The 24,184-nt window shown below is 41.1% G+C and overlaps 1 protein-coding gene across 1 annotated transcript in view; it reads right to left on the bottom strand.

The window, feature by feature from the left end:
* Positions 1–633: 633 nt before the first annotated feature.
* Positions 634–24,184, bottom strand: part of znf292a (zinc finger protein 292a) — a 37,559-nt gene continuing 14,008 nt past the window's right edge. Inside the window, 6 exon segments of the mRNA XM_073832614.1 lie at positions 634–1,950; positions 1,953–7,311; positions 7,400–7,538; positions 9,831–9,967; positions 15,544–15,746; positions 15,897–16,032. Of these exon segments, the coding sequence (XP_073688715.1) occupies positions 1,337–1,950; positions 1,953–7,311; positions 7,400–7,538; positions 9,831–9,967; positions 15,544–15,746; positions 15,897–16,032 (6,588 nt within the window). The 3' untranslated portion in view covers positions 634–1,336.

The raw sequence follows: 24,184 nt of genomic DNA, 5'->3' as shown, positions 1-24,184 counted from the left end.
TGCATCATGTCTGATTCATTCCAGTAACATATATTGCAGTTATAAACAATATTTATTGCAATTATGAACAGAGATGTGTCCTTGTTTTACACAAGAAAACACTGTGTAATGCTACATGTTGTTAGTGTTTTTTAGCTCATTGTTTTGTGGGTGACAAAGTGTGTTTGTCGGCTGTCAACCTTTGCTAGTGTTGTGGAAGAATGAGTTTATTTGAGACCTGAATAAAGTGTTTTGGTAGTTGTAGTGCATTCTGAATGTGAAATGAACTGCTTTGCCAAGCTGAAAGTCGGTTTGGAGAATTGTGTGAAGAGTTTTGCAAAAGTGACCTAAGTATTGAGAAATGTGTCCTAGCGTCTGTAAAAAACTGTAATGGTTACCAGTGCTTCCGTGAATGGAACAAATGGAACAAATGCTTATACAATGTCCAGTTAATGCTGAAAAAACTATTCTGTACTGATGCTGATGCAAATGCTGTTTCTCAGGAGCTGAAAAAGACCTTATTGAGGTCTTGTGTGGAGGGGATGTTTAAGCTAGAGTAATCCTGTTGTGCAGTATTTGTAATATCAGAGCAGCTACATTCACATTTCTTCATTGATTCTGCCACACAATTACACACACAAAAATACTTTGCACTTGTAAATTCTTTTAACATCTTTATTTTTTCCCCTTAGTTTGTACTTTGTCCTTCATTTCTGTGCTATATTAAATGTTCACATTTCACCTCATTCTTGAATTCTGTAGAAAAGAACCTCAGAATTGCAAACACCACAATCCGAACAAGGTAGTCACCAAGTAGTCATGTGGATGCCACAATTTACACTGAGCATTCAGTTTACTTAAATTGAATGTTAGGCGGAAGACAAGTACATTGACACACTAATGTTAAGTTAAAAATAAATACTTTCAAAAACAACAACAGCAAAAAAAAAAAAGAGAATACAATCCCACAGGGATATATTATAACTTTATCATCCTACACAAAATTGTACATTTTTTTTAAAATGTTTTCATCTAATTTATATCCGAGAATTTCAGAAATACAAAATGGTTTTTTAACACAACCATAATGGTACATCAAAATGTTAAATATTGTACAAAAGTTTTTTTCCATCTTTTTCAAAGCACTAATCAAAATCCATTAACAAACAAGGTGTTGGAACTACTATAAATGCAAGAGTGTAACTGGATGTACCTGTCAGCAGCATGTGACACAGTATGTGGTCCTGAGAACAAGGCCTTGATATATATATATATATATATATATATATATATATATATATATATATATATATATATATATATATATATATATATATATAAAAACACCATCTTACCATCAACTGTGCAGACCCTTTTTCAGTATAACCATAGGCTGCATATCTTGAAGTTGCCTTAGCAGAAGTTCAGAGCAAGTGGACAGGTTTTCATACATAACAATTTTAACATTCTTGACAGTCTCAATCTTTAGTGGATTTCTGAAATTAACAATGCATTGGACTTGATCTCTTTCTTGGATAAGTGGTTGAAGTTTTCGCTGTCGTTTTGATGGTTTGGAAAGTGAGTCTTCATTGAACTTCAGGACGGATGTCTCAAACTCTGAAGGCTTATAAAGTTTTAGTGCAACTTCTTTATCTACATGGTTCCCTTTAGAGTTAGATGAGTTCAGTATGGATCCTGAGACTTTGAGCATACATTTAACATGCTCACCAGAACAGTTCCGAAGACTTTGTTTTCTCTCAACACTTATTTTGTTTCTACATTCTGACTTCCGCGGACGACCCCTTTTCCGTTTGATTACCGGCATTGTTGTGGAAGCGAAATCTTCATTAACTACAGCTTCTGTTGCAGGCTCTAGGCCTACATCTTGAAAACTGACCTTTGAATTCTCTGTTTGATCTCCATCAAAGATTGATTCCTCGACCTCAACATTTTTTGAGGTACTTTCTGCTCCGGCATCTCGTTGCCTTTCTTGCAAAATACGAACTGGCTTCTCCGATCCTCAATGTACTGTTCTGTGAGACCGTGAGTGATGTAATGTTTTATTATACTTTGCTCAGTACTCATTACTGAATCACAACTCTCAATCATGCATGGGTACTGTAAAGGAAGTCTTTCGTTGCACATGGCAGACGCTTCATCAGTGGATTTAAGAGCAGGCCTTTCAATTGCCATGCAATGGTTTTGGCCCTTGTCCTCTCTTTTCTTTGAATTCTTCCTCTTCATTTTAATGCTATTTTCAATATTCTCTTTTCCATTGTTAGAACCTGCACTTAACTTTTTTGCTTGAACATCATCCCCAAACCCATTTTCTTGTTTCTCTTTCATAGTTTCAAAAGTAGCATCATGTTTCTTCATAAGATGTCGAAGAAGGTTCGACTTGGTTGTATATACCCTGTCACAACCTTCAAACTGACATCTGAATGTGAGGTCCACGCTCTCAAAGTCCCCATCTGCTGAAACCTTTATTGCTTTGTGATCATTTTTGATATGATCAATGTACTTCAAATGACACGTGAAGTGAGCAGAACATTTTGACTGGTCACACTGAAATGTGCCTACCTCAACACCGGATAACAATGAACTTGCTTTTTCCAATGTACATCTGTGGAGTAAAAGATAGTGTTTCAACAAACTTGTAACTTTCGACACTACTTTTGAGCATTGTTTGACTTGGCATCTGTATTCCTGCACTTGGACAACTCCATCAGTTTCTTTAGCGCTGGTTTTGTCATCACATTCTGATTGATGCATAGCCCTATAATGGAGGATAAGATTTTGTTGGATTGAAAAGGCAGCCACACATCCTTCATGCACGCATCGGTATGGCCGGTACATGATTTGTGCATCACTTGAACCACCAACATATATATTTTCTGCTGGCATTTTGGCTTTCTCTTCAACCATCACATTTGAATGCATCTCAATTTGTCTGTTAGATTGTGGAGTTGCATACTCTGTACTTTTGTGTGGAGCATTAATTGTGTCAATGAGATACTGACTTCCACCACTCAGCTCTTGCATTGCAAACATACCTGGTTTATTTAATTCAATAACACGATTCGCTTCAGTCAGAGAGGGGGCTTCTAGTTTTACATTTGTAGCTAAAAGCCCATCAGGATTTATTACACTTTTCTGTGACGCTTCCACAGTCCTGCAGGTGTCAGTGCTGGCAACTGCAATGGAGTTTTGTGTGTGCCATTTATTTTTTCTTTTAGCAGTGATGCTGGCTTTTCCTTTAAAATTTGAATCAGCAGATATAACAGTCAAATTTGCATTGATTTGGGATTGAGACTGCTCTGACAGGGAGTCATTTCCCTGGTCGATGATGAGACTGGTATGCACATTTTCTGTAGATTTTCTGATCTTTCTATAACCAAGACCAATTTTTAAGCAAGACATTTCTTCTTTTGAAAAATGGTGGACATTTTTGTAGTGAATTTTAAGGCCTGTGGTTCTGGTAAATGTCTTAGAACATAGGTGACAGTTGTAAGGTGCTAATTTGTCAGGGTTTTTCTTCATTTCATTTATCCTGTCCTCACTGTAATCATGTACACGGCTAAGGTGTTTAAATAAAGCTTCTTTTGTCATTGCTCCATAAACACAGCCTTCTTTACATCTAAATGGCTTTAAAATAGATTTCTCCTCATTTTGTACAACACCGTTAATTGTGTGACACTGATCATTTCTGGTGACTGCTTCAGAGCTTAGATCATGCAGGTTAGAGCTCTCAGATACACATTTGTCTTGACTAAGTATATCAACTAAATCAAGACGTTGTAGTGCCTTTTCAATTTCTATGATTTTGCCATCTTCACCAGTATTTGCGGGGTTGAATTCAGCTTCAGGTTTGAGTTCTGTGCCTGTGTTTGTTACAGGTTGATGGAAGAAACTGTAATTTCTAGTCATTTCAGAGGAGTCTTGAGAGGACATTTTGGTGTTCTGGACACTGTCTGTGCTATGCACACTTGTTAATGTGTTTCCATTAAAGGTATCTGATTCTGATGGTGCATAGATGCAGGATTTGTGATTGTGCTCATGTATGTCATTCACAGGAAGAGGCATTTGCACCGTTGAAATATCAGGATCATTCAGAAAATCAAGAAATGATACTGGTAAATCAGCAGTAAGATCAATTTCATCTACGGGTTTGCACTGGGAACGTTTTGATAAATGACCTCCAAGTGACTTCGTGCTCGAGAACTCTCTATAGCACCTGCAGCAAATGACTTTCCCATCCTGTATTATGGCAGGCCATTTTGTTCTCTTAGATGATTTAATTTTTTTGGATTTCCCAGTTTCTCCACAACCAGAAATGTTCTGGTCATCTGAAGGGATTTCTTCTGTTCCTTCCTGTGACAATTCATGATTACAAAAATCTTCTGGACTTTTCTCATCAGTCAGGGGGGCAGCACCAAAGAAATCTGCTGACGATTCCTTAAAATGAGGGGTTAAAAGATTCGACATACATTTGATGTCTGATGAGAATAATGCGTCAGTACTATCAGTGCTGATTTCTTTGTTTGAATTTGCCAATGACTGCACTGAAATAGGACTTGCCTCTGAAGGCAAAAAATATAGGCTGACATTCTGTCCCGACAAAGATCCTGTTTGCAGCAAACCACTGCTGATGGAAATATCATTGAGATGGTTTTGTCCAATTTGATTGAATCCAGGATTAACACTTGACTCAACCTGTGACAAGTCACAAGCCTGATCACTGTTAAGTGCATGTAGTACTCTAAGAGAGCTTGACACATATTTTGAGGCTTCGTTCATCACACTGGAGGGTGTGTGGGCATTCACAGAAAGGGGGATGATGTTATCATAAGATGAGGAAGATGCGTAATCTAAGACTGTGTCAGAATGGTATGATGGGTTTGTGTGTTGGTTGTCAGATAAAATCGTAGAGCGGTAGGGGTCATGTACAGAAAAACCTGAATCCAAATTTTCAAGTGAAGGTGTTTCCCATGTCTGAGTTATTGGCAACTGCATTAGACCTGCCTGGTTTGGTGACGTTGGACTGTTTTCAAGCTGAGAGCAAAACTTGGCACTTGCAGACTGCATACTATCTTGATTGGAAAAAGCAGAAGAAGGACTTTGAATCACTGGGTCCAGAAATGCAGTATGTTCAGTTTGTCTGGAACGGCTTGTCCATTTTGGTATCTGAGAACTAGAAGTTGTGTGCTCAGACAAAGATTTTTTTGCAGCAATTTCCGCAATCCGTTTGTACTTCTTTGATAACTTCCACTCCTCAAAGGCCTCTGAATGAACATTTTTGACATGTCTCGATAAACTTTTTGAGGTGCTGTATTTCCGTGTGCAGGTTTCAAATGGACACACATGAGTCAGACCTTCTTCTCTGTTGGCTTTTTTCACAGAGGGAGATGACTTCAGTGTTGAAGGCTCAAGCTGACTCCGTGGGAAAGAAAACAATTTCTTATCTTTCAAGAGTGTTTGAGTTTCACTGTCAGCATTCTTTAGAGCATTTAAATAAATTGGATCATTGCACTTGATGAGAATAGGCTGCAGCTTTACATAGCAAGATTCAAGACACAATCGATTTGTTCTCTCAAGACAATGAGATGTCTTACACCCATCAGGCTGAAAAGCATTCGTTTGGGAATCATTTTTGCTTACTGCCAACTGAGCTGTGCCTGATACAAGGTGCTTAGGCTGTTCAGTGAAATCTTGAGTGGTGTCTACTATGTTTTCATCTGTGCATTTCATTTCTACTGGGGTAGACTCTTGAGAAACCTCTTTCATTTGGCTTAGAGGCAACTCTAAGGCAGGACAAGTCAAAGCTGGTAATTCCAGTTGAGAAGGTGAACCCATATAAACAGCAGAGCGGTCCTGCTGTGTGTGTTCTTTCTGATGCAAATCTAGCTCAGACAGGGTGTAGAACACCTTGTCACAGTTATGACTTTTGCAGGAGAACGACACGTAGTGCTGCGCTTCATGATCATATAGCAGGTATGTCTCGTTGAATACTCTCTCGCAGTTTGGATATGCACACTGTGCCTTAAATTCAGCATGCACTTTTCTGTGTATCAGAAGCTCAGCATGAGAGGAAAAGCTGCAGTTACATCCAAGCTGAATGCAAAAATATGGCTTCTCGCCACAGTGCATCTGTAAGTGATCATTAAGATGTGTCACATTAACAAACTGACGGTGACAATATTGGCACAATGCCTTCTGGCTCTGTATTTCGAGGAAATGTGTTGCTTCTTGCTCATTTTTGTGGGCCTTAACATGGGCAACCAAATTCCTGAAGTACTTAAAAACTTTCTGACAGCTTGTAACAGGGCAGGAACAAAGTTTAGTGTTGTTAACATCACGAATAGGGTTGCCCTGTTTTGGGGATGATGATTTAATTTTACTTTTCACATTTGTGATGGGACCACCGTTTGAAGCATATACATTATTGCAAATTGTCCCTTGGCTAACTTTTGGAGCTGTTTTGCTGTAGTGCTCTTCTTTGCTCAAAGTACTGCTAGCTGGTGTCAACTTGGTGTCAGAACTGGGACGTTTCTTGCTCACACCCATAGCAGCAAGGCGTTCCTTACATGACTGTTTCACATGTGATGCCACATGAGGCTCTAGAATTGCTCTAGTTTCAAAAGTCTCAGCACATATTGGGCAACGGAAAATCCCATCTTGGACATGCTTTAATGCATGCTTCACAATCCTGTGTCCAAGGAACTCTTTATCACACAAAACACAATACTGCATATAAGCTTGCCAATTGCGGAATCGAGCAGAAACAAATCCCCTCTCTCTCATCTTCTTCATTTCCCTTTTCTTCTTTTTTTCTGCTTCAGCTTCACTGAGTTCGTAAGTAGGACTATGGGTAAAATGCAGATGTCTAAAATATTTCTCATCAGGGTCATGGACTTCATTGTCTTCACTGTCAGTAAATTTGTCAGTGGACAATATAGCTGCTGCCTCCTGACCCATCAAAGCAAGGCATTGACGTTTTAGAGTTTTCCAGTCCCAGAATTCCGGATCGAAAGGCCACTTAGTCTTTAAGGCCAACAACAGGTCACAGCGTAGTGAGTTTAGAATTGGAGGATCATCCTGCTCAAGCTTTTGGTCAGGCTCATTAAAGAGAGTCTCAACAGCATAATAAGAGTCCAAAGATGGCTTTATCAGGAACTCAGTAAGCTGACAAGCCTGTTTTACTTCCAAGTCTAAAGGCAGCAAACAAGAGATTGTTTTGCAGATGGAGATATTACAGCCCTCGCTATCATTAACTCCCATTTTTAGTGCTTGAATGCACATTTCGATGCACACTGAAAGTCCACCTTTCTCAACCTGAGGAAACAAAAATGTCACTGTCAGCTTAGTGCTATTGCCTTGGTTTCCAAAAGACAGACATGAAAAAAAAAAAAACTTTTCTAACCTCAGCTTGAATGACTTTGATGAGGAGCAGAATATGGTACACACTCCCAGAGAGGCGTGCTAACAGTCTGCATTGCTCCAAAAAGGCCTGGTTTGATTCGAGCCGTATTAGTAGTTTACTCCAAAACAGTGTCAGCTCCCTGTAAGATGCACAATATAAAATCATAATCACAATTATTATTTTCAAAATTGTTCAGTTATTTTTATGCAAGCTCATGAAAACTCCTGTTATAATCAATCAAGCTGTCTACACTGCACAATAAATCTCTGATTCACAGCATGTCGATGTAAACATTGGTGTTCACAGGAACATTGGTTAGAGTGCAAATCAGTGAGTTTGCATTCACCCAGACACTAAAAGAGCCTGTGCTGAAGAAAACAATGATCTTCAGTGGTTTTCTTCCATGCTAGTGGACATCATAAAACTTAATTTTTTTAGTATCAGGTAATGTTTCTTCACCACTCATTATACAGTATTTGCATAATTAAGCAAGTCAATTTTTCTGGTCATACTTTTTTCCAAGCACATTTTACCAACTGTACCCAATTCAAAATCACACTGATTCTGATTATTATTAAGATTGTATACGGTAATTTATAGGTGACATGTAATTGTATTGTGCAAAGCTAGACAAATTTTAAAATTAAGGCATAAACATCATTTAATTTAATGCTCACAAGGTAAGCAGTTTCACAAAAATAGGTTGAGAAGAAAATATATTCTCTAAAATTAAGATTTAAGATGAAGAATTAACCACCGGTAACTCTTTAATCTCCAGTGCCACTATTTTCCAGAACTTTAAACCTACATTACTTGCTTTTACTAGAGATGTATTTAAAAATACATTAAATAATGAAGACATCACTAACAAGTTAAGTTAAAAATATAGTGAAAGCATGTAATAAAGTGCATGTGTTCAGCTCACTTTTAAATTTATTAGCTGATAAACAAGACACGGACATTGAATGGATTTCCTAAAGTAAATGTAATGTTATGTGACATATTTACAAGCTGTTTTATTAATTTTTACTACTGGTAAAATGGTGATTTGAGTGATTACATGAAAAATGATACATGCAAGTTGTGCAGCTTCTTTCAACATACTTGACATACTGCAGATCTTCAACCAGCACACTTGCCTCAAAGCAGTGGTTCTCAAAGTGGGGGGCGCGCCCGCCAGGGGGGGTGCACGAGTATTGCAGGGGGGGGCGTGGGCCATCAGCAGAAAAATAGATATAAAAACGTAAACAGCCAAAGGACGTAACGAACGGGAGATGGATCGGTGTGTGAAAGAGAAGAGAAAACCATAGATGAATTTGCACAGACCCAGGCAGGTGCTGGTCATTCAAAAGCTCAATGCAGGGCTTCAAAGTTAAAATTATTTGCAACTTTGTCACGTCCAGCACAGCAGAGATGTCACTGACACTGCGCTCCGCTGAACTGCGGCATTCTGGCGCCTCAGTCTCGGTATACTGTACAAATCGGCATACATTCACAAATGATAACTCAGAGGCAGAGTTCAACTCATGCAGGGGCGTAATTTCCACTTGGGGCTTTTCATAATCCTGTTTGTGTCCTCCCACTTTCAAATGGTTTGTAAAAGTAATGTCTTGTATTGTAGAATGCACGCTCAGCGCCGCTGATTTTCATTATTTCCTGTCCCTTGCTTAAGGCATAAAATAAATATAAAAAAGGCTTTCAGAATCATCCCATTTGCTTGTAAAACATCTGCAATCAGAATCAGCCATGAAGAATCAAGATCGGCACATTACTAAAAATAAATTGGGTGTTCCTATATATTTTTTTTGTGCTCAAACTTTTTTAAGTGGTAGCACTGTAAAAAAGTTAATTTCAAGCCCTGCTATGCCTTAGGACAGCATGAAACCTACAAAAAATATATAAATAAATAAATAACATAGAGAATTATAATAATAACAGTTATTCTCCCTGTGCTATTTTTTATATTTCAAGTGTTGCATGTGGTTTTCTCCTGTAGCTTTTTTTTTTTTTTTTAACTAAGAAGCATTAATTTTTCATTAAGTTTAGTAAAATCATTTATTAGTCTTAGGTGGGATAGGTATTTTTGGGAGGGGGGGCACCAGATTTTTTTTAAATGTTTAAAGGGGGGCGCGACCAAAAAAGTTTGAGAACCACTGCCTCAAAGTGTCTTATGAGTCTGATCAAAATAAAGATCTACTTAAATGCATCACTACATATCACCTGTAAATGATTATATACAACCTTAACAGAAATTAATAAGATTGATGTAATATGAAATTTGTAAATGTGCTTAGAAGAAATACATGATCAGAATATTGACTTGCCAAATAATTATACATGCATTGGATAAATAAATGAATAAATGAGTAAATTAATAACAAATTTAATGAAAAAATATATGTTAATTGTTGAGTGAGAACAAGGGGCTTACCAGGCACAATAAGCATCACCACTGAGAAGCTGGCGCTTGAAAAATGCTGTACAAAGACTGAGAGCTCCCTTTTCATCTTCCTCAGACTCTAAATTACAAATCATGTCCAGAGCCTCTTTGCAGTCTACCTCCTTTATCTGTCAAATGGAATGAAGATAATTTAGGTTATCATTTGTGTGTATCTGTGTGTATACATACACACACACACACACACACACACACACACACACACACACCGTTGAGCCAAAACATTATGACCACCTATCAAATATGGTGCTGGCCCTCTTTGTGCTGGCGACAACACTAACCCACCATGTCACGAACTCTGCAAAACCCATGAAGTTGTCATGTGGCAACAAGACATTATCAGTAGATCCTTCATGTCCTTAAGTTTCCAGGTTGAGCCGGGATGGATGGGACTGTTTATTTCAACACATCCCACAGATTAACATCTGAAGAATTTCGAGATCAGGACAACACTTCAACTGTTCTTTGTTTCTTTGAACCATTCCTAAACAATGTGTACAGTGTAGCAGAGAGCAATATCCTGCTTAAAGAAGCCACTGCTGTCAAGGAATACCATTGCCACAAAGAGTGTACCTGGTCTGCAATGAGGTTACGGTAGATGGAATGTCAAATTGACATGCACATGAATGATGGAAACAGGGTTTTAAAGCAGAACACTGCCCACAGCATCACAGTCCCTCAACCAGATTGTCATATTCTTGCAGTGTATCCTAGTGCTATTACATCCAAGTAAATGTGATGTAAAGAAAATAGGGCTAATCAGACCAGACTGCCCCAAGGTCCAGTTTCATTGTTCAGGTGCCTATTTTAGGGGCTTTCCGCTGTTGAGCAGGGTCATGATGGGCAATCTGACCAGTCTGCACCTACACAGGCTCTTCATAATGTGTCCCTTCTTGGACCACTCTTGGTAGGTTCTCACAAATGCTGACCAGGAGAACCCCAAAGCCTCACGGTTTTAGAAATGTTCTGACACAGTTGTCTGGACACAACAATCTAGCCCCTGTCATAGTCAGATCTTTATTTCTTCCCATTTCTGAATATTCTTAATAATATTCACTTTAGATATTTACAATGTGGTCATAATGTTTTATCTCACAAATGTGTATGTTATTTTTATTTTTTTGGCTTTGATTCATATACAGTCATGTAAAAAAAAGTTAGGAAACCCTATTGAATTTCATGGTTTTCAATATCAGGACATAATGAAAAATATCTGGTCCTTGCCAGGTCTTGAAATTTGGAAAATAAATCCTCAGATTAACAACATCACATGACATATCACACTGTGTCATTATTATTTTTTTTTAAATGGAAAAGCCATGTGTAACAAAATTAGGGGGTACGTAGCAGTCAGGCACTGCTAGTCAAAAAACACGGAAGGACAAAGACAGCCCGAAGGGGAGGACCTTGTACTGCCAGGCCCGACCCTCGAACGCAAACCGTAGAAAGGGTCTGTGTCTAGGGAGAATTGAGACATGAAAGTATGCGTCCTTCAGGTTGTGCACTGCAAACCAATACTGGGCCTGAATACACCTGATGATGTGCTTCTACGTCAACAGCTTGAACGGGAGCTTTTGCAGGGCCTGATTCGAAACTCGCATATTAAGAATTGACTGAAGACCACCGCCTTTCTTGGGCACAATGAAATAAGGGCTGTAAGCCACGCCCCAAGCGCTGTGCGTGTGGCACCAAAGGAAAAAACGACGTACCCGCCGACGTACGATCACGTCAGGGTCCTACAAGTTCAGGAGGGGAGACACGGACAGTTCCTGCAGGTCCACGTAACCTCTAGCTGCCCCGCCATCGAGGGTGGTGAGGATGGAGGAGGGAGACGAGCGGCTTCTGGCTGAAAAAGGAGCCATCCACGACTCACCGTCAACTCGTCACGAGCCATGGCCTGCATCAAGGAACCAATCAGGGTGGCAGCCCCACCGAACTTTCATCCTCGGAAGCCAACAGCCCATCCCCCATTGCCATGATCGAAATTAGATTTTCCTGTGTGGTGCCGAAACGAAACGCTGATAGCACCGTGAGATGGATCAGCGGAATCGTCAGGAAGTTGCACGGAACAGTCTTTGCGGGAGAGATGACAGGTCCGTGGGGGCTGGACAAAATCCACTAGTCAATTTCATTGGTGTTTTCTCTTCAATCAGAGAGGATCGGGCTCCCAAGTTAGACCCCTAATGACGTCATGATGTAACTAGTAGTGACCGACAAATAGGGAACTATGCATAAACAAATGCCCACAAACCTCAATAAACTTCAGCAACACTGCAAAGAAGAGCGGGCCAAAATTCCTCCAGAATGATGTAAGATACTGATAAAGTCATAAAGGAAATAATTCAAGTTATTATTTCTAAACGTGGATCTACAAGCAATTGAATCATAGGGTGTCCAAACATTGTCACACATGGCTTTTGCATCTTGCCTTTATTTTTGTTAAATAAATAATGACACCGTGTGACATGTCATGTGATATTGCCCATCTGAGGATTTAAGGACCGGATAATTTTTTATTATGTCCTGATCAGTGTTGGGTAAGTTACTTTAAAAAAATAATTAATTACTAATTACTAATTACTTAATCAATGTTGTATTTAAAATACTTATCTAATTACTGTGTCTGAAAAGTAACTTAATTACTCAATAAGTAATTTAACTAAATACTTCTTAAAATCCCTATAAACCTTGAGTGGACAAAAAATGGAAATTAAACTCTTTAAAAAATAGATAATTAAATAAAACACGAGTCAAACATGAAATAGTTTAGCATTTTAGCTTTTTGAATCATCTTTATTACATTCTATAAAAACATTCTATAATAAACTTTTTTTTGTCAGAAATGTAACCTTCTTTAGGTAAGAAACAATTCCTGAATAACAAAAAAAATATTATTCTGCAACATATCTGAATAACAAAAAAAGCTAAACTTAAGAAAAGTTAAACATGACATGTATCAACCTGTAAACGTAAAACTTAATTTCAAAGCAATGAGTACAATATTCATACATAATGTATGTAATCATGTCATGTGTTTCAACAAAGTGAAGTTAACTGTAACCTTGCTCCTTAGCAGAAGTTGCCGCGGTGTTATCTGTCGATGATGAGCAAGGATACTCAGAAGTGTTCGTCTATGCTGCCGTGTCAGGTGCTTCAGTACTCGTGCTATTGACAGCGGCCGATAGTTTTTTCTCCCCAGGACATTCTCCCCCAGCTTACATATTACTGTAATGTTCTTGTCTGCTTGTTTCAGAAAACTGAAGTAATGGGAATTTTCCATTTCGTAAAACAGCCACTCGCTTCAGCCGAGTCCAACACCAACATCTTCCGCTTTGAAGAATACGATACGACTATGCAGCAAACTGGCAAGAAATCACGTGCACCTGCACTTCAACGATTTAAAGCGGCAGAGTTTACTTTTACCTTTAGAAGATTAATTAATCAAATTAAATAATGATATTCAGCAAGTTTAATTATTTTACAGTGTAACGCAAGTACATTAAAAGTAACTGTAATTAAAATACCTAAAAATGAACAGTAATCAGTTACTCTACTTTTTCAGTGGAAAAGTATTTTAATTACAGTAACTTTAGTTACTTAGTAACGCGTTACACCCAACACTGGTCCTGATACAGAAAACCATGGAGTTCAAAAGGGTGTCCTAACTTTTTCACATGACTGTATAAACATTGAACAATGCACATACACAGAGCAGCATACACAGAAATATGTTAAACAGGGAAGCCCAATGAGGTTTCATCTTACACATCAAGCAAATACAATTGAACTTTCATGTTTACTATGTTTGATGAGCTTCATGTATGTGCGTTGATCAAGGATCACAGAATATTAAGAATCTTCATTTGTGTTCCGAAGATTAACAAGTCTTATGGGTTTGGAACAACATGAATAAATAATGACAGAATATTTGCATGAACTAACTCTTTAACTAATAACAACACAGACCAGAAGGGAATCTTAACAGGTCATGAAACCCTAAAACATATTTTAGTATTTCATGACAATGACAGTAGCTTAGTCATACTTGTGTGACAGTTAGAACATCATTGGTTTTTGTGTCAAGCAAGTTTGAGCTTGTGTTTACCACATATGATGTACAGTAGGACTAGGGCTGTGCGATTAATTGAAATCGTATCGAAATCGCGATGTGAACATGCACGATTTCTAAATTGCCTTACAGTACAATTTTTTTGCACGCATTCGACTGATACTTTTCCTGCAGCATGCTATTTGAACCGATCACAACACAGCGCACCTAAACAGAGGGCAAAGAACATGCCAACGTTCATTCTTGAAACCAGAAATGGTCGTGCTGGTTTTCTTAGCAGAAAGCAGCTAGACTCTGCCAGTGTTCTAATTGTTTTAATGTGGGACAATGTGGTCTGGGTTGTTGTTTTTTCAAACACACGCACGCACATACGCACACACATACTTACTTTTTGCCATAGGTCTGTTCTAAAGACATTTTGTTCTACCTTTACTAGGCAGGGCTCGAAATTGTGAACGTTTTGGTCGCATATGCTCCCAAGATTTAATCTGCGTGACCTGAAATTATATTTGGGAGCATTTGTACCAGTGCGAGAAACTGTTGTGGTCCGACTTGGTTTAATTTCTTTACAAAACTTTCGCTAGCCTACTGCACAGACTGCTGTGAGCTGATACAGTGACAGGTTCACCGTTCTCTCTTTCGATTGTGAAAAATAAAAGGTCTCGACAAACCGTTTTTGAAGAAATATAATATATTTCGTGCTATAGTGTACATTCTGTCAGATACAATTCTGGCGCCTCAGTGTCCATATACTCTGTTGATACTTTGCTCACCTTCTCTATAAAATGTATTCGTCGTTTGAAATTAAATCATTACTATTAATAGGCCTAACTTACGATGTTTTTATTAAACTGTGATCACATAATACAGCTTTCATCGTATTAAAAACATTTTATGACCTGACACTCACTATCTGGTTCTTTCCTAAAAAGACCGTTATATAATGCGCGTTGTTAACAGATAACAGTTTGGTTAACTTCTGCCTATGAAATGAGAGAAAAAAAGTTTTCAAAAGCATCCACCCTCTGGTTTTTTCACAAATCGCACCCTGGTTATTAGTATGTGGTATAAGTTAGTATAAGTTGTGTAGTTGTCTATAGTTCTGTATCATGCTTGAAAAAGTCTCTATTTGCACTTTGAATATCGAAAGAGTAGCCTACTTTGATCATGTGCTTGTAAAACATCTGCAGTCAGAATCCGCCATTGCATTACTAAAAAGAAATTGGGTGCGCCTACATTTTTTTTGGTGCTCCTAACTTTTTTTCACCTGCTAGGTGATTTTTTTTTCCGCCTTATGTTTTAGAGACATGTTACAGGTCTTTGATAAAGATCTAATTGTTTTCCTTAAAAAAATGTTTTAGATTAACACTGTAAAACATGTCTGTGTCAAAATCATGATTAAAATAAAAAATCGCAATATTGTTCAACAAAATCGTGATAGGTTTCTTTAGTCCATATCGCACAGCCCTAAGTAGGACCATTAATCAGTGTTTATATGAAAATAGGCTTGGTTGTAATTTTAAATGACGCAAAAAATTTAAAAAGCAGAAACAAATTTCTAAATACGCTTAAACTCAAGCATTAATGCAAAGTAGACTTTTTTTTTAAAGACCTTACCTCTTGCATAAGTTCTTCTTGTGGCTTTATATCACACAGGCATACGAGGTAGATTTGTCTGAAGTTCTTTTTTCCTCCGAATTCAGGAAAATCTGCGCATGTCTTTGCTAGTCTTGCAGCTTTTTCCATATGCTTCTGTTTAATGAGGTGCTTTATACGCATATGAAGCAGTTCAGGTCCTTCTTGCGACAAAAACTTGTGCACTATGGAAGACACACATTCAATAAAGTTAACAACAGCAGCAAACAAATTATAAATTAATGCTATTATTACCACAATATTTGAACAAATAAGGATAACCCAAAATAGAACATTCAGATAAAAAAAGTTATAGACAGTAGAATGCATTTTACCTTTCTCTACATTAGGAATGTCACTTGAGAGAAGGCTACATAGCGTGGCGTTGGACCACACACCATTCTCCTCTGCTAGAGTCAACAGGGTGTAAAACTGTGAGTTTCCATGTGCCTGAAGAATGCCATGAGCCATCTGTACAAGAGAAATCAAAACACTCATAATGCTCACACTGTGGTGGTAAATTCCACAAAAAATTATATGATTTATTGTGATTTAAAATTTTAAATATGCATTAAAAGTAAAACACAGTCCTTGTGTAAAACAATTACACAAAACAAATAATGTTGTCATATAGTATACAGATGAACAATTACATTATGATCACCTCCAGCCTAGACCAATGAGTGTGTATGGCAATCAAACGGTGCAGCAGGGGCAGTTCACAGAACAGTGTATATATATATATATAGGACCGGCTTTCAGAGTGTTTAGTGTCAGAAGCTGCAGATTTATCACAGTTTGATAAAGGACAAATTGTGATGGCACAGCATCTCGGAACTTCAGTCTCAGAAACGGCATGCCTTGTGGGTTGTTCACATGCCATTGTAGTGAGCAGTGTTGGGGCTAGTAACTCAAAAAAGTAATATATTACATATTACATATTACTCTCAAAAATAGTAATGCCTTACTTTACTTGATTACTCCCTGGAGAAAGTAACTAGTTATATTACTAGTTATATTACTAGTTAAATTTTTTTCTTACACAAAACACTGTTATTCTTAACAAAAAAGCAAACATGACCTACTGCGTGCATCCACGGCAGAATGCAAACAAACAAAGCTCCTTTAAAGCTGACATCTCAGTGCATACGCGATCTCATAAAGCTCTTATAACACAATGGATATTATGCACAATTAATCTTTCATAAAGGTCTACATTTTGTGTGTTGTGATTCGTAAGCACGCAATATTCAGCACTGTTCAAAACTTTTGAGCAGTGAGTGAATTCTATCTTAAACACCACTGATTGGCGATGCGTTCCAAAAATCAGCAGATGGCTACATTGCTCATGCTGCAAACAAGTTTTAAATCGAAACTGCCTATTCTTGCGCTTACTAATCATATATGTTGTTCTTGCTGCTTTTGTGCAATAGATGAATAACATTGTTTTGTTTTTTAGATATTTTATGTTTAGATATTTCTATATTGCGGGAGTCCTGCGAATCGTTTTATTTTCCCGCATCCCGCACACACACACGAGTCTCTAGCCGCCCGCACCAGCACACGCACTTGCCCATGAAGTTTTCCCCCGCGCCGCACTCTGTTGCGTTGGGTCCCGCGGGATTGCAGGTCTCTATTTGCAAGTGCCGCTCTGCTGCTGGCTGCCGGGTGTCGACCAATCGGTGATGGTAATTTAATGATACCTCATGCCAAACCCAGGCCAATCGCTGTTCCATTCACGCCCTCCCCTTCCCTTCTGTTCTCTGTGTTGTCGTGTGCCTTGTGTGTGATGAAGGTGCTACTGGCAAATGTAACGCAAGTAACTAGCTCGGGAAAACTGTAATATTACCATTTTCAGACGAGTAATGCCTTACACTACTAGTTACTGAAAAAAGTAATATTATTACAGTAACTTTACTTTGTAACGCGTTACACCCAAGTACATAGTAGTGAGTACATATCAAAAGTTGTGCATGGATGGCTAAACGGCAAAACGTTGTCCAGCTCATTGATGGCAGTGGGGAGCTGTTAATGCCTTGGCCTCTAAATTCACCCAGTCAAACATTTGTGGTTCAATTTGGAAAATTAGGTTCCCATTGTACCGGAACTGGACATGGCTGGAAAGTTCTTTCTCCTACAGAAAAGCATTAAAAACTGCTAGGTCTGAATACTTTGTTTTAGAAGAAAACAAACACAACCCCAAGTATTTATTCAGTACAGTAGCTAAATTTACAAAGATCGATACTATTAGAGATAAAATTGTAACCAAGCAGCCATCAGCCACATGATCGCATCAGATTAGTGCACTATAGATCCCCTGAGGAACAATGTAAAAATTCCATTTCATTTTCTTTTATAGGCAGGGAAAATTTGTATAAACTTGTTAAATCATCTAAACCAACAACATGTATGTTAGACCAGAAGTCATAGATCCTCCTCTGAATATTATTAATTCGTCATTGTCATTAGGATATGTCCCAAAAACCTTCAAACTGGCTGTTAAGCCTCTCATTAAAAAAAAACACAACTTGACTCCAACAAAATTAATTAATTACAGGCTGATATCGAATCAAAGATACTAGAAAAGGTAGTATCATCACAATTATGCACCTTAGAAAAAAATAGTATCTGTGAGGATTTTCAAAGTTCGGAGACTGCTCTCATTGTAGTTACAAATGACCTGCTCTTATCATTCGATTGTGGTTGTATCTCTCTAGTAGTGCTACTGGATCTTCGTGTTTGACACTATTGACCACAACATTCTTTTAAACCAACTAGAAATTATTTTGGCATTAGAGAAGTGCATTGGTTCAAAACTTATCTGACCACAATGCAGACACATTAATTCATGCTTTCATGACCTCAAGGTTAGATTATTGTAATGCTTTATTGGGTGGTTGCACCGCGCTTAATAAACAAACTCCAGCTGGTACAAAATGCAGCAGCAGAGTTCTTACTAGAACCAAGAAGTATGATATTAGCCCATTCTGTCAACACTGCACAGGCTCCCTATTAAACACTGTGTACATTTTAAAATCTTGCTAATTATCCATAAAGCCCTAAATAGTTTAGCACCTCAGTATTTGAGCGAGCTCGTATTGCAGGGCAGAAGATACTTTTCCTGTTTAGCTCCCAAACTCTGGAACAATCTACTCAACACTGTTCTGGAGGCAGGCACACGCTGTTAGTTTAAATCTAGATTAATAAAACATCTTTTTAACCTGGCTTACACAAAACATATCTCTATAATTCAAATCTGTTAAAGGTTTGTTAGGCTGCATTAATTAGGTTAACCAGAACTGAGAACACTTTCTAAAACTTCCCAAAACAGTACACGTTAAAAGAATGGTGTCTATGCTAATATTAGTCTGTTTTTTTCTTATTCCGAGGCCACCGTAGCCACCAGATCCAGACTGTATCTAGATCAGATGGTTATTGCAGCCACCCGAATCCAATCCAGTTGGTGGATCAGCACCTAAAGATGACCTCTACAGCCCTGAATGTCAATGGAGAACATGTCAACTATATAAACCTCAGAGACAGATTCCCTCTGAAGACCTTGTCACCTAGACGACCAACGGGAAAAACCTGAGACTGACTTCTTAACTCCAGTCGATCTACTGAGTGCTTGAAATGACAAAAAACTAACATCCCTTGCATGGGAGACATTAGGGGGGGGGCAAGGGGGGGGGCAGTTGCCCCCCGTGGTTAGTCATGAAATCCTCGACAGCTCCACTGCAACTGGAGCGGCTAGCCAAGCTCAGGCCTATAACCCTCAAACGAAAGCAAAGCAATTGAAGATCTGTGCAAACTAACTAACGTGTTTTTGCAGCGTTGTAGCCAATCACAGACATATCTGTTGATTTCGAACAATTCATTCACTCACCGCTGAAAGCACCTGATTGTTTTTTATTAAGTGCCATTTTGCGCGCTCGAGAATAATCTCATGACTAACTGTAGACGCGTTGTAAATACAAGATTCATTGTATAGTTTAGAGAGCTTATTAATTATAACCGAACTTTGTGAGATCTCTATGAACTAAGATTAGTGACGCTTTTAGTGATAATAAAGGGAGCGCGCTTTGCATTTTCCAGGCTATAATCTATTCAGAATTTGTATGAAACTTTCGTTTTTTGGACACATACACGCTGCTATGTTTTGGGAATGACATCTGCATATTTATGCTGGGTTCATTCTCGAAATAGCGGTGAAGCAATGGACAGGAGAAAAATATATTTTTCCCCCTTCTCCCAAAACAACTTACCGTTTCAGCTATTAAAATAGTTCAGTTTCGTATGTTATGGCAAAGCGATTATATTTAGTTTAGGTTTTTTATTTAGTTAATTTAGAAAAACGTTTGGAGCATTTTCTGTTCAGTAAATATACGTTGTTTTTTTAATGAACAGCGCCGAGCGGAAGACTGATCATAGTCTGATCAGTTTGCCGTCTCAAATCATCACGACTTGCCTAAAATAAATTCAGTAGATATAAAACAGTTCAAGTATAAAACAATTTTAGTTTAAAGGTTAAAGATAAATGTGTGCTATTAGGCGCATAGTTTGTGCGGAGAGTGGAAGCTAAAGCCGTTTTGCAGGACATCGAGGCGCCAGCGCAATCACTTGCATTTTTTCAGTGGAAGCAATTTAAAATTATCCGTCATTTTTGCTCACAAAGGTACGAGTAATACATCAAAAAAGCTTTACAGCGTTTTTATAAAATAAAGAAAACAAAAATTATGCGCTTTCTGCCATCTCGTTCTTGAACAGGAGCGTTTAACAATGCACTCACAGACATGATAAACATATCTATAGAAAGCTTTAAATTATTACTTAACGAAATAAAACAAATTGAAAACAAAAACTCTTTCATTATGTAATCCGTAAAGATGCATTTCTCTCTAAAGGCACGTCCAAAAAAGAGATTGTGAGTCAGGATCTTTGCGACACTGACTCAGAATACACTAGTTTATTAATAAATAATTTAGATATGTCCTTTCTCTTTACCCAACACATTCATTGTTCTTTATTTTTGCCGGTGCTTTGTGGCAAGTTTCAGCATATTGCTTGCGCTTGAACGCGGATCTCTTCCAGCTGTGCTGAAAGACAACAAACGGTGTCCGAGCCGGTCTCGAAAGTGAAAGCGAAAGTCTCGTGTTGTTTCCATCAGCGCGGCATTTTTTTCTTCACCATAATTGATGGATGTCTAAAATATAAAAATAAGGAGAAGCCTAAAATGATGCTGTCCTGGGTCTGAACTATGACATGAAAATTGGCCCAAGGGCTGTAAAAAAAAGTCGGGGCCCATCACGGGCTGAAGTGCAGCGCTTTAATTGACTGCTTTGATGCGCTGCAATACGGCACTGTTTTAATGCTTAAATCCAATATATATATTGTGACGAGTCTCTCTGGGCTCATCAGCGTCGCCCTGGCAACCAACGCAGCACACCTGCATGTCCTCATCATGGGCTGATCGGTCCCAGCTGCCAGCGATCATCAAGTGGCTTTAAAAGCCACCACCAAGCACACTTCGACAGACAACTGTCTCAATGCTGACCGTACTGGTTCTAATCCTTTGTCTCTTATCTCTCAGAAGGCAGCGAGTGACCGACAGCCCGTTTGAGCACGCCTGGACACCCACCTTCACGAGCACGAGGACAACACAGGAGCACCAGCCACGAGAGCACCACGACCTTTAATTCCCCCTTCACTTCAACACGTACTTCTTTTTAATAAAATCCACCCTCCGGGGCTTTTGTTCACCAGCCAGCCTTGTTGTGTGTTTTCTCCCCCGTGACATCTGGTGGAGAATGCGGGCATTGCAGGAGAATTCACACACAAGTGTTGGCACTGCACCGCATTAATTTGTTTTTTTTCTTTTTGTTCACCCCCTCAGCATCAATCGGCACCCTCTCTCCCCTTGGAAAATGGACGAGCTGCTGCAACGCCTCACAGAAGTAAGCATCCGCCAGCAGCAAATTGTGGAACATCTGGCCACTCGGCAGGGCAGAGCTGAAGAAGAACTCGCTGCCCTTCGTGCCCAAGCTGCCCAGCCAGTTCCACTACCTGACCCCCGGGATGCGGGCTGCTCGGCTTCTACCCAAGATGACGGCCCACAACGATGTTGAAGCATTCTTACAAATGTTTGAAACCACAGCCAACCGAGAAGGATGGCCGCTTGAAGATTGGGCTTCGGCGCTGGCACCCCTTCTCACTGGTGACGCTCAGCGGGCGTATTTCTCTCTTCCCCCTGTGATAGCGGAGAACTACACGGAAGTGAAGCGCGAAATCCTCGCCAGGCTTGGTTTGTCCCCCATCTGTGCGGCGCAACAGTTCCACGAGTGGGAGTTTAAAGCCCGGGTGCCAGCCCGAGCCCAAGCCGCCGAACTCGCCCGCCTAGCTCAACATTGGCTGATGGATGGAGACCCCGACGCAGCTCAGGTAGTGGAACGAGTGGTCATCGATCGCCTCCTCCGCGCCCTGCCTCGGTCTCATCGTCAGGCACTGGGGATGAGGAACCCCACCACCGTCCTCGCCCTGGTGGAGGCGATCGAGCTGGCGGATGCTGTCCACCATCGGGAGGCTGGGGAGAGAGCGCCGCCGTTTCCCCGGGGGGTGGTCCAGGAGCGACGCACGCCGGAGGGCACCTCGCGCGCAGTTGGCAGACCGACGGTTCCCTCTCCAATGGACGAGCCCATGCCAACCGCTGACCCCACGACACCTCCGCGGGCTTGGCTGGCAGGCTGCATCGTCCATCAGCGCGTCCCACCTGCGGCTCCAGAGGCGGACGTGAAGCTGAACGACAAGCCCATCCGGGCGCTTCTGGACTCGGGCAGCGCGGTCACCCTCGTCCAGGCCCAGCTATGTCCTCCTCACCCTGGCCAAAAGAGTTACCTACCGATCACGTGTGTGCACGGGGACACCCAACAAGTTCCAGCTCGCCGCGTGAACATCACCGCCGCCCACGGCACCTGGTCTGTGGAGGCTGGATTAGTGAAAAATTTACCAGTCCCCCTACTGCTTGGAAGAGATTGGCCGGGGTTTGACCGCCTGCTCGCCGCCGCCGCTCAGCCCGCCAGCCCGGAAGGGAACCGTCGCCGCCGCAGCCGACCAAGAGGACCCCGCCGCCGGCCAGCGCTGCTAGCTTCGGACAGCGGGAGAGATGGTGAGTCCCCCTCTCAAAATACTAATCTCTTCTATGATGTGTTCCAGCAGGCCAGCCAGGGGGGCTCTTTTGCCAGAGAACAGCGGGAGGACGATCGTTTAAAACATTGCTGGAACCAAGTCAGAGCCATCGACGGCAACGACGTCCTCCCACGGCCCCATCCTCTCCCGCACTTCATCGTCCGAAGCGGTCTGCTGTACTGCGTTGCCCAGCGACGGGGGGAGGAGAAGGAGCTTTTGGTTGTACCGCGGACGAAGACGGAGACTATCCTGGAGTTGGCCCACTCCCATCCGATGGCAGGTCACCTGGGGGCAGCGAATACCATCCAGCGGATCCGGGACCGCTTCCATTGGCCGGGCCTGGAGGCCGATGTGAAAGGGTTCTGTAGAGCCTGCCCGACCTGCCAGCGCACGGCACCCAGGACTCCTCCCCCCAGCCCGCTGATTCCTTTGCCCATCATTGAGGTGCCCTTCGAGCGGATCGGACTGGATCTGGTAGGGCCGTTGCCTAAGTCTGCCTGAGGACACGAACACATCCTCGTCATCGTGGATTACGCCACCCGGTATACGGAAGCAGTCCCCCTGAGGAAAGCCACAGCGAAAGCCATCGCCCAGGAACTGTTTCTGTTGGCCAGCCGGGTGGGCATACCGACCGAGATCCTGACTGACCAGGGAACACCGTTCATGTCCCGGCTAATGGCTGACCTCTGCAGGCTGCTGCGGGTGAAACAGTTGAGGACAACCGTCTACCACCCGCAGACCGACGGACTCGTTGAGCGCTTTAATCAAACTCTGAAGCAAATGTTCCGAAGGGTGGCAGCCGAAGACAAGCGGGATTGGGACCTCATGATCCCCTACGTCCTCTTCGGCATCCGTGAGGTCCCCCAAGCCTCAACTGGTTTCACCCCCTTTGAGCTCCTGTTCGGCCGCCAGCCACGGGGGCTGCTGGATGTCGCTCGGGAAGCTTGGGAGCAGCAGCCTGCCCCCCACCGCACGGTCATCGAACACGTCAAACAGATGAGGGAACGGATTGACCGTGTCATGCCATTAGTCCGGGAACATCTCAGCAAGGCACAGCAGGCCCAACAACGCCACTACGATCGGGCAGCCCAACCACGGGAGTTCCAGCCGGGAGACAGGGTGATGGTCTTGGTCCCCACCTCTGCTTGCAAGTTCCTGGCCAACTGGCAAGGCCCGTACACAGTCGTTGAGAAGGTTGGACCCGTTACCTACCGAATACGCCAACCTGGACGGAGACAAGCAGAGCAGTTATATCACATTAACTTACTGAAGAAATGGCAAGGGACCCGGGACCAGCTCGCCGCCCTCAGTCTCACCGATCCCGTGGTTGGCGACATGGATCCCAATCTGTCGGCTGCCCAGAAGACCGAGCTGCAGCACCTGGCCAGTCAGTTCCAGGATGTGTTCTCCTCCAGGCCCGGGCAGACCAACGTCACCTGCC

Source organism: Garra rufa, unplaced genomic scaffold (assembly GCF_049309525.1).
Source record: "Garra rufa unplaced genomic scaffold, GarRuf1.0 hap1_unplaced_004, whole genome shotgun sequence".
Lineage (NCBI taxonomy): Eukaryota > Metazoa > Chordata > Actinopteri > Cypriniformes > Cyprinidae > Garra > Garra rufa.
The sequence above is the reverse complement of the archived record's forward strand: the minus strand, read 5'-3'. Positions and strand labels throughout refer to the sequence as shown.